The 11,160-nt window shown below is 45.3% G+C and overlaps 1 protein-coding gene across 1 annotated transcript in view; it reads left to right on the top strand.

The window, feature by feature from the left end:
* LOC135388500 (uncharacterized) overlaps window positions 1–10,849 on the top strand; it is a 32,676-nt gene extending 21,827 nt beyond the window's left edge. The window contains exons 6-11 of the mRNA XM_064618082.1: window positions 2,813–3,109; window positions 3,449–3,658; window positions 5,273–5,587; window positions 5,867–6,088; window positions 8,056–8,394; window positions 10,538–10,849. Of these exons, the coding sequence (XP_064474152.1) occupies window positions 2,813–3,109; window positions 3,449–3,658; window positions 5,273–5,587; window positions 5,867–6,069 (1,025 nt within the window). The 3' untranslated portion in view covers window positions 6,070–6,088; window positions 8,056–8,394; window positions 10,538–10,849. The remainder of the gene's footprint in view (window positions 1–2,812; window positions 3,110–3,448; window positions 3,659–5,272; window positions 5,588–5,866; window positions 6,089–8,055; window positions 8,395–10,537) is intronic.
* The last annotated feature ends 311 nt before the right edge of the window (window positions 10,850–11,160 follow it).

Consider the following 11,160-nt stretch of genomic DNA (forward strand, 5'->3'; position numbering starts at 1 on the left):
ATTGGCAAGATGGGAGAATATCGCGGATATAGTCTTGTGCTAGGGGTAACGTCTGGAGGGAAACCTTACGCCGTCAATTCTTGCCGCTGCACGGGTATTCTGATGAGCCGCCTCAAAAGCCAAGGTCATGTCCGCATGATCTTCGCTAGAGTACGAGGTCATTGTATTGCAGTACTGGAATGCAACAACTGTCTCGCGCGTGTCGTACGCGTGATTTTATTCACCGCATGTGAATCTTGATTTTAATGAAACTGCTTTTTCTCGTGGTTCATTTGTCCGTGACACTTCCTTCTACTATAAGTCACTGGTACACGTTTGACATTGTACCCCCACTGCGGGATGACAAGCGGCAGCGACAGTTATCGTTCAAGACTTGATGCGAACATCCATGACCAGATACGTGCCTTTCCTCTTTCCCTTCTTTTCTAATGCATTGATGTGAAAACGACGCAAGTCCCTGCATCCCATGCTATCCTTTCCGCGCCCTGTGAGGCTGTCATGTTTGTTTCGATATTCCGAAGAGGTGATAAAACAGAAAAGGCAACACAATTTATACGAGGCACTAAGCCCTGCTCTGGAAGTTATTAACAACGATAAGCATTGTGTGTCGTGGGTAGCGAAATCGCTTGCCTGACTTCATCTATATTGTATCGATCGTTGGAGACATCAATTTGTACGACAGCCTGGAGAGTTAGAAAGGGTCAAGGAAGCCCCGCGTTCCGGAGGGTTTTCCTGCAGACGTCGTCCTTCCAGGTTTCTTTTTTGGGATTGCGCGAACATGGTGTCACCGTCTTCTTAGGAATAACATGTAGCCCAAGTCACAAACATCTCTTCAAACCAATGAATAACAGTTGCCCAGTTTCTAAAGGCTACTTTCGTCCCGTGTGCTGTGTGTGCAATCCTACAGTACTGTTATGGACCAGAGTGTCACGACGTCACGGTCTGCTTTGTAATGCATTTTCTACCAGCGAAGCCGGTCACTTGTTGCAGCAATTAAATGGTTTCTGTTTCCACACCTTTGTTGCGGCTGTAAATCGGTCGCAAATCATATGTACGCTCATACATTGGCCAAGGAACCTTTGGGGCATCTTTCATGTTGCCCGTCGGGTACCATGCCACTTCTAAATGTCATCAAGTGACTCTTTGTAACACATTTTTTTACAGGCCTTTAACGTGCCTATTACGTCTACCGTGCCCAGTGCGAGAGTACCGCGCATTACCTAGCGCACTTCCCTCGCACCCCTTCAGTAGCCTCTTATCGGGGTCAAACACCCAAGAAGGAGCACATGACACGTGCCTAGCTTTGTGTGCTTCGGCGGTTGCTCGGCGGTGTGCTCGGCGACAAGTTACGTTTTCGTGACAAATAACTAGTTACAGTTACAAGTTACATTTTTGTAACTAGTTACTAACTAGTTACTTACTTAACTAGTTACTAACTAGTTACTTACTTAACTAGTTACTAACTAGTTACTTACTTAACTAGTTACTAACTAGTTACTTACTTAACTAGTTACTAACTTGTTACTTAGTTAACTAGTTCCTAGTTCCTAGCTAAGTAACTAGTTACTTGTAACTACTTCACTTCCCAAGACTGCTTGGCGGACATAGCTCGTCATTTCGGGTCGTGAAACACAAGATGACAATTATCTGATAAAGCATGCGCTCAGCCACGTGGTGCGAATTCACGTGATGATCGACATGGCGTGTCGCTGATGTCGATCATGCCGTATATTAGAGCGCTCGCCAGATAACATCACGTCCGTGACCAGAGCTTGGCAAAAGAACACATGCTCTGGTCGCAGGTGTGTGTTGTCCAGTGAGTGCGCTAACATGCGACATGGTCGAGCGCAGCGATACGCCATGTCGACCTTCAAGTGAGTTCCTAGCCTGCGACTGAGCTCATGCCTTATCAGATGATTGTGATCCTAAGTTCCGTGGTCGAAAATGCCGACCTATGTTGGCGGTTCTTGGCGAAGTATCTCCCTAGTCCGTTGAATCGGCAGTTTGAGGAATGCTCCTGGACCTTTTGAACGAAGTGTTTGGCGGCCCGGCACGTAGATAGGGCAGTTCACATGGACTTAACTTGGGTATACGCTCAGGCTGCTAATTTCAAATGCAGTTCGAGCGAAGCAACTGTAGACACCCGTTCAGTTCCGACTACCTTCTATCAAACAATGTGTAGTTGATTGAAACACTCCAATTCAGATTTGAAGACTATGTAACTGTAAAGGCACCATTCTTGCTCACACCACATCAACGTGCAACACGAAATACACCAAATGATTACTTAGTCAGATGGACAATTATGTAACTATGTGCTGTGGTGTATGGGCTCGTAGACGACAGAGTTGTGGCGATGACAACGCAATAACGACGCAATAAAGCATAAAACATTTCATCTAGCACGCTCTCGTCATCCGCGTAAGGGAGCCGAGAGCCGACAGGCACCAATTGTTTCCCGTGGTTTGCGTTGAACAAAATGCATTATGTAAGTGACACGTGCAACGCGAATTGTGACGACAAGCATCCTTCCTATTTCCCAGTAAGTTTACATCCGTAAAGCTTGGTAGAGGCTGCCGCACTACTCGCAAAGAGTACGGCTTTTCCGTAGGTTTCCATGCAAAAGGGCAAGATGAAATTGATAAATGGTGCAGCAGCATCTGTCGCGTTGTGCCAGCAGCCGGCTCCCTCTCCCAAAGCGACTTTCTCCGGTGGCGGGCCTGCGGTTGCTTCCGTGGGGAGTTTCATCTCCTATCCTTCTTTCTCAGTGATTTGGATCTAAACAACGAAAATGTTCACCCTTTATCGACAGGGGCCTTGGCAGGGCCATTTGACGCACTCGACCACGACTCGGTCTCCTTACCCGACGTCAGATTTGATGTACCGGGACACCCCGCAAGTCAGGTGGAGTTAACCCATGGAAAAGTAGAGGGACTCAGCAAGGTTCTCAGGCCCGGTCGTGATTGCTACGGACGTTACACGTGTGATGTGTTGGTCAGCGGTCTACACGTCACCTACAAGGCTGTAGCTACTGCGCCAGAGCGAGAGTTCGACGTGGTAGTGGACGTTCTTCACGGGCTGCTCCATCTGGACAGCAGAAAGACAACAGGTACATGATGTTCGAACTGCGAATTGAAGAACCTTAAGAGTTCTATCCCTTTATGAGCCATCTATCTTATTGGTTTTCAGAAGACGCTTTCTTAAAGCTTATCTACTCACAAATGGCTGTTACACCCCAAACAGCACAATGTACTGAAAGTCGAGTGCATAGGGGTGGACGGTATATGTCTTATCAATCCTCTTTAGTTTCACGAGTGTGTTCAAGGCCTTTCACCTACCCGTCCACCCCTATTGCACTCGACTTTCAGTACATTGTGCCGGCTGGGACGTTCTGAATGAGTCATCTCAAAGTTAATTGGGTCAACGTTGACACGTGCGTCTTTTGCAGGAGGCAAGTACGAAGCGAAGAACGTCCGTGTCAGGGCTCTGCACCAATATGTCAGGAAGCCAGTGAAGTTCGGCACTGACCGGAAGCAGAATGCACTCTTCGACGAGGAGCTCAAGAAGAAATTGCTGGAACTATTGAAAGAGGTCGCGCGGACAGAACTATTCAGTGGTGTACTGAACGAGGTTTTAGACGGTGATACAAGCAAGCGAGGTTGGTGTAACCCCGATACATTTGAACTGCTGACCCAGACATACTTCGTGCAGAGGTACCTCCAGAGTGGACTCCTATGGAGACATGTTACATGTACATGTTACATATGCATGTTACATGTACCACCGGGTACTATTGCACATGTTAACATGCGTTCTGAGATTTGTGGAGTCGCGATCACATTGTTAGTAATCGATGCGAGTAATTTATTACAAAACTGTTATCACATAAATTATGATCACGGATTACATATTAGACTCCATGGGAACGTCACGAGAATTATCTGTCGCTCCATAGCTGCATCAGGCTCACCAATTGCGATATGACCAGGGATCCAGCCGGTTATACCATTTTGTTACAGATTACAGGTATTATCTTCTGGTTGGTTGAATGCATTCATTATTCAGGTATTTCATGAATGAATTCTCAATAGGCATACGTCATCGTTGAAAATGCCTGCAAAGGCACAGCCCTAAAGCTTGTTGAAGATATTTCAGTTAAAAAACCTTAACATCACGTAACTTGAGCGCTTCCTACCGTTTTTGAAGCCGTTCGGGATAGTCGGTCAAGAATAAGGGTAAGATCATGTTGCTGCTTGGGTTTCCATTTTTGCACGATACGGACCTGAGGGTTCTGCTGCACAACTTTCTAATTTAAACCACTGACCCATTTTTACTAATTATTGAAATTGAGTATGAAATTTCATCAAGACCTGCGTTACCGGTTAAAAGGATGTTACGTCGAAGCAGGCCATGCAGCAAATGAGTATATGTACTGTGTTTTGGAAGCTAAAATGGACCATTAATTTAGGAAAATTTGCCTCATTCCTCGATAAAGTTAAAATTCCAGTTCCATCCAATCCAATTCCAGTTCCAATAAAATTCCAGTTAAATCCCCGGAGTAAATAATTCGCGAACGGGTGCACCAATCAAAGAATATCTTTCCGTTTTAATAGTTTCCGATACCACCTACAAGCTGCAAATGAAAGCTGCAAGCTACAAATGAGTTTCGTGACAAAACATAACTTCTAAAGCAGGACACCGTCGGCATAAAAATGGGTACTACCCCTCTTGCGACCTCCCGCGGACACCTTTTAGAGAAAAATCTGTCACCGAAGCGGGCCACTTGTTGCAGTAGTTAATTGGTTTCGGTTTACATATTTTTATTGCGGCTGGTCGCAGCAGGGATGTATATTTTAACGCACGTGCGTGTTTCAGGTATTGTTAGGCGTGGAATCGCTTTCAGCGGGCATAGTCTCTCATTTTGCTATCTCGGTTCTGCCATAAACCCCTTAATTACAGAGTTAATTAATGAATTTTAAGTAATTAGTTGTCTTGTAATTCCATACTTTCTTCGAGAGGATGTCCGCTTGGCCACATAACTCTCGCAATAACGACATCTGTGCTGCTCGCATAACTTTTTACTAAAATTCTGTAAAGGATAAAAATAAACACCCTGCAGAATACCTTCCAGTAATATTCGTCGCAGCAATTCTGGCAGACATACGACGAGGTTCAGTATGCGTGTTATACAAATGTACTCCAGCAAGCCTCGCAGAAAAAAAAAAATGTCACAGTCGTTGGTTCCACTTAACTTGTGCTCTACTTTGTGCAGTCGTCACGGGACCGTCTGAAGTAACAGGAGTGCCATTCAAAGCAGTATTCGAGGACCACGTCGCTTTTCCCGATTTCGAAATTTCTGTGTCTGGAGCTCCCACGAGGAACGTGACATTCACCAAGGGAAGAGCAGGACCTCTGAGCGTGGTTCTCAAGCCTACCCGTGGTTCTCATGGGGCCTATAACAGCATTCTATCACTGAAAGACATGCGTGTCATCTACGAGGCTGTAGCAACCGAGCCGAAAGAAGAGTTTCAACTGGTAGTGGATGTAATGCAGGGCTTGGTGAAAGTAGAGCGCAGAAAAACCGTAGGTACAAGCATTTACACCATTACTGGCCTCGTAACTGAACCTTGAAAACTTGTTGGGAGTAGACACGAAAATGAGCACCACCTTGCTCTAGTTGAACACCTCCGGCTTCCAGTAGGCCTATAAATGTACATTTTATGATCATTACTCGTGCGGACTCTTACTCTTTTACTGCTCTAACATGACCCCTCCTGCTGTAATCCCCAAGAAATGAGTGGCAGATGTAGCTGTTAGGAATTTCGTCACCCAGAAAGTAATCTTCTGACATCTACAACCTTTGCAGGTGGGAAATTTGAACTCAAGGACGTCACTTTTGAAGATCTGAAGGTGTCCGTCGAAAAGCCAGCTGAGTTCAGCAGCGATGGAGAACAGAACACTCTGTTTGAAGAGGAGGTGAAGAAAACAATCTTGGAATTTGTGGAGCTTTTCGTACAGGGAGAAGTGGTGAACGACGCGCTGACGGACTTCGGAGCTGATATCCCTTAACTAACCGCGACCACTGTCGGTTTGTATGCTTTGTTGAAGCTACCAGAATTGGCAAGATAGGAGAATATCGCGGATATATCGCGGTATTCTTATCAACCGCGCCAAAAACCAAGGTCATGTCTGCACGCTCTTCGTTAGAGTACGATGTCATTGCATTACAGTACTGGAATGGCACAACTGTCTCACGCGTGTCGCACGCGTGATTTTATTCAGCGTAAGTGAATCTTCCTTTCAATGAAACTGCTTTTTCGCATGGTTCATTTGTCCGCGACATATGCTTGTACTATAAGTCACTGCTACACGTTTGACATGGTACCCCCACTGCGAGATGACAAGCGGCAGCGACAGTTATCGTTCAAGACTTGATGCGAACATTCATGACCAGATACGTCACTTTCCTCTTTCCTTTCTCTTGTAATGCTTTGATGTGAAAACGATGAAAGTTCCTGCATCCCACGCTATCCTTTCCGCGCCCTGTGAGGCTGTCATCTTCGTTTTGATATTCCGAAGAGGTGATAAAACAGAAAAGGCAACAAAATTAATACGAGGTACTAAGCCCTGCTCTTCAAGTTATTAACAACAATAAGCATTGTGCGTCGTGGGTTGCGAAATCGCTTGCCTGACTTCATTTAATCTGCATCGATAGTTGGGGACATCAATTTGTACGACAAACTGGAGAGTTAAAAAAGGGTCAAGAAAGCCCCGCTTACTGAGGGTTCTGCCGCAGACGCCATCCTTTCAGGTTTCTGTTTTGGGATTGCCCAAGGATGGTGTCACCATCATCTTAGCAATAAGGTGTAGCCCACATCATAAGCATCACTTCAAATCAATTGAGAACAATTGCCCAGTTTCTAAAGACTACAGTCGTCCCGTATGCTGTGTGTATACCCCTACAGTATTGTTATGGACCAGAGTGTCACGACGCGACGGTCTGCTTTGTAATGCATTTTTTTGTGTTCCCGCAGCTTCGCCGTTAGCACCGTTAAATGAGCGTGCAATTCTTCTCCTTGGTCAAGAATAAATAGGAAGGACCCGGCTCTTCGCATTCCACTGATATAATAATATACAGAGGAGAAGAAAGCCTGTTTCAGTCATACGGGCATTCGTTCTATCGAGTTCGGTGCAAGCGCTTCTAACCATCGTGATAAGGGGACACTGCCATAGCCACCAGCGATACAACGCGCACGCGCTGCTAGCGACTTAGAGACGGAGAGGGTACGGCGAAAGTTCACTCACGGTTGTTCCTTAACTTGACTTCCGACACGCCCGCTAGCGAACCGAGTGGATGAATCTAGTGTCAGCTAGTTGAGCGAAAGAGCGCATTTTTACGATAATTTGCAAAAACGAGCAATATTCAAACTGGAACCAATTAGTTACTCGAAAAAATCACTGAGTGTCGAAACGTTTTTTCTTCCTGGAATATGTTTCGCTGACAGTCCCGATACGTAAAATAGAGGTTCCGGAAGCGTCCGAAGTAAAACTTAAATATGACGATTTTTATTTAATTAACAGGCGTGTGCAAATCAGCTGCTCACTGCTTATTTCTTGACCGATGTCTCAATAACCGTTCCCAAAAAGAAAGTTATTATAAATGAACCATAAATTTTGGAAAATTTGCCGTACACCTCGACAAAGTACGCTGCATATATAATAGACGTTTCCGCAACGCCAGGGAGCGTCAGCTGGATTTGCACCCTGTAAGTTTTCCGGTTTGCTCTATTTGTTTGCAAACAGTGGAAGGGTCTATACGTTCCACTGCAAGACGTCACTGTAGTTCTCGCATACATAAGCTTCGTTCTTTTTATATTTTGTTTAATTCGTTGTTAGCGTCGCGAAGCAACTGTGGCTATATGAGCGGCGTACAGACATGAACATTGAGACAGGACATCAGGAAAGAGTGGGGGACAAGGGGGAATATGCTGCGTTCAACATGCATGTTATGCAAATGTACTACCGCAACCCTCGTACAAAAACTTTCATTTTCAGAGTCGTTGTCTCCACTTCGTGCAGTCACCACGGGACCCACTGAAGTAAGGAAAGAGCCATTCAAAGCAGTCTTCGATGGCCACGTGGATTTTCCGAATTTCGAAATTTCTGTACCTGGAAGTCCCAGGAGGAACGTGAAATTCACAAACGGAAGAGCAGGGCCTCTGAGCGCGTTTCTCAAGCCTACCCGTGGCTCTCATGGGGCTTATAAGAGTGTTCTATCCCTGAAGGACCTTCGTGTCACCTACGAGGCTGTAGCCACCGAGCCCAGGGAAGAGTTTCAAGTGGTCGTGGATGTAATACAAGGCGTGGTGGAAGTGGAGCGCACAGATGCCGAAGGTACGAGCGTTTATATCGTTACTGGCCTTGTGAATCAAGGTCGGAAAATTCGTTGCGAGTAGACAAGAAAATAAGCACCAGCTTGCTCATTGCGCACCTCCTATTTCCCAGTTGACCTTTAAATGTTTGCTTTATGGACGTTACGACGTCCCCTTGCATGTCTGTACAGGATTGGCTCTTCCTACTGTATTGGAGAAATGTAGCCAGCGGTAAAAACAGGACTAGAGAAGTAGAAGAAGACACTGGTTACCAGAGGCGGAGAGTTTTCATTTTCCCAGGGGGGGCAAGGGCGCACCGCGAAATAAGTACTCTGGTGGGGGTGGGGGTGGGGGATATGTTTATTAAGAAAAAAAAGAAAGGTAAGCCAGATGGATGTCGGCGTGTTATTCCAAAAAAAGTGAAAGGGGGAAGACAAAAAAGGAAAAGAAAGAAGAAAGCAAAAGAAAACAAAAAGAAAAAAAGAAAAATTAAGAACACAAAACTAATCACACACTCTGGCGGGATCTTATGATGTATGCAGAACTGGTATAGAAATAAGAGGAAGGAAGAACAGAAAAAAAGAAAAACAGAGAGAACGTAAACAGTGAACATGTGCACAACTGAAGGCATTACGCCTTTGAAAACTGAGTCCAAAAGAAACAAAATGCATTGAATCCTCGGTGTTTGACCCGAAATGCGCGCGATATTATGAATATTGTCAATGAAATGGACCAGCGGGAGTTGAACCAGCTCCCAAGGGATATGCGTCCGAAGATTCTACCGTTGCACCTCACTGGCAGCTGCAGGTACCTTTTCGACTGCTTTCGTTTCATTGATCTGATTGCTTTGGGCGAAATTCAGGCAATGTGTTGTGTCATCCTCTGTGTTTCTTCGCCTCACCTTCTACTGTGATAATAAGTATGGTGGGCGGATACATATTTTACAAATTGCAAGATGCTTTTTTGTGGTTGGTGCCTCTTCGCTCTTTTGACCCGGGCGCTCCGATCCCCAAAGGTTGGTGTCAGTCTCTTAGCGGGACTTCCCGGGGGAGGCGGAGCCCCCCCTAGTTCATGTTCCGGGGGGGCAAGGGCCCCCGCGCCCCCCCGCAGTCGGCGCCTATGCTGGTTACCTTTCTCCAATACTATGTACCAACAGGCCCAAACATTCACCCTTCCTACCGTCCTACTTCTAAGAAAACATGACATATGTGTTGTAAACTCTTAGGACTAGTTGGGTAGTTGGTGCAAACTCATAATAAAGCCGGCGGAAACGCAGATAACCAAACATCACACTAACACACAGCCACGCATGCGCCAGATTGCAGCTTGCTGTTGGCATGCTATTTGGATATTTGTGTTTCTGCCGCCCTTATTATGAATATGTAGTTCGTGAAGGCGGGCTACATGGTAACTATCCATGATATTGAAAGTAAGCAGAGGGCTACGGACGAAGGAACAACACACACAGAGGCTCAACTGGCAGCTGCCATTTATTACGAAAGGTAGCAAAGAGGAAAACACTCATCAGTCATACAAAACCCACAGTTCTTCTTTGGAAAGTATCACAGAAGGATGACTAGCGCATATCCCAGTACCTTGTATCTTCAAGACTTCTATGCTTTCCCTGCCACATGATTTTTTGTTGCGCCCTACGATTTCCGTATGTTTAAAAAGGGCTCCCGCATTCTTACACGTAGGCAGTTCCACGTTTCCAGACACAGTCCCCAGTTCCACGTGGGACACTTGGACTCAGCTATTCAAATATCTTTCATGCTCGCGAAGACGATCATTGACACACCGCCCCGCCTGTCCAATGTATACACCGCGGCATGTCGTAGGAATCTTGTATATCACGTTTTTTTATAAAACACTATATCTATACCGTAGCTCAAACCCATCATCTTAATCATGTGTCTAAAATAATGCAGGTACGGGATCGCACGTGGACGTTAAAGTTTTCTTGTCTGTTTCTTCATTACTCATGGCCCACGAATGTTTTCATTTTTGCCCTCCTTCGTATTAAATGTCAGTTGCTAGTGTGAGCCTCTGTGTGCGTTGTACCTCCGTTCGTATCCCCCTGCTCACTTTCAATGTTATGGACATATGTAGCTGGTCGAAAATTCGTCACTGGATAAGCAATCTTCTGATTCCCGCAACATTTGCAGGGGGGAAATTTCAACTGAAGAACGTCATTGTGAAAGATCTGGACGTGTACGTTGACAAGCCAGCTAAGCTCAGCAGCGATGAAAAGCAGAACACTTTGTTTGAAGAGAGGCTGAAGAAAAAAATATTGCAGTTTCTGGAGGTGTTTGCACAGGGGGAAGTTGTGAACGATGCACTCACCGCCCTCGGAGGTCACACCACCCCCTCTGTCTGAAGAACAGATAATATACGCATGCATGATCGGGCGTTTTGAGTACCCGATATGAATTTATTGTTTCTTATGAAACTTCAGAAATAAACACAATAATCCTATACTTCTCGATGTCAGTGTCGGTATACGTAGACTGCATTGAATTTTCGTTTGTAAATAAAGATAAGGAAAACCGTTTACTTATACGAATATCACAGAGCCCGACGGGTGGAAGAAATCCATACCTGTTTAGAGGAAAATTGTTTTAAAAAATTTGATATCAGATATTGTAAATTGGAGACGATCTTTCTGTGTGTCCCACCACTCCTCACTTCACACCGTTAGCATCACTCTACTGAATATTTTTTAAAATCTTACCTGATATGGGGAACGAGATCATTTGGCTCTAATCTGTGACAATACTCCGCTTCGAAG

Source organism: Ornithodoros turicata, chromosome 3, assembly GCF_037126465.1.
Source record: "Ornithodoros turicata isolate Travis chromosome 3, ASM3712646v1, whole genome shotgun sequence".
In the NCBI taxonomy this organism is placed as follows: domain Eukaryota; kingdom Metazoa; phylum Arthropoda; class Arachnida; order Ixodida; family Argasidae; genus Ornithodoros; species Ornithodoros turicata.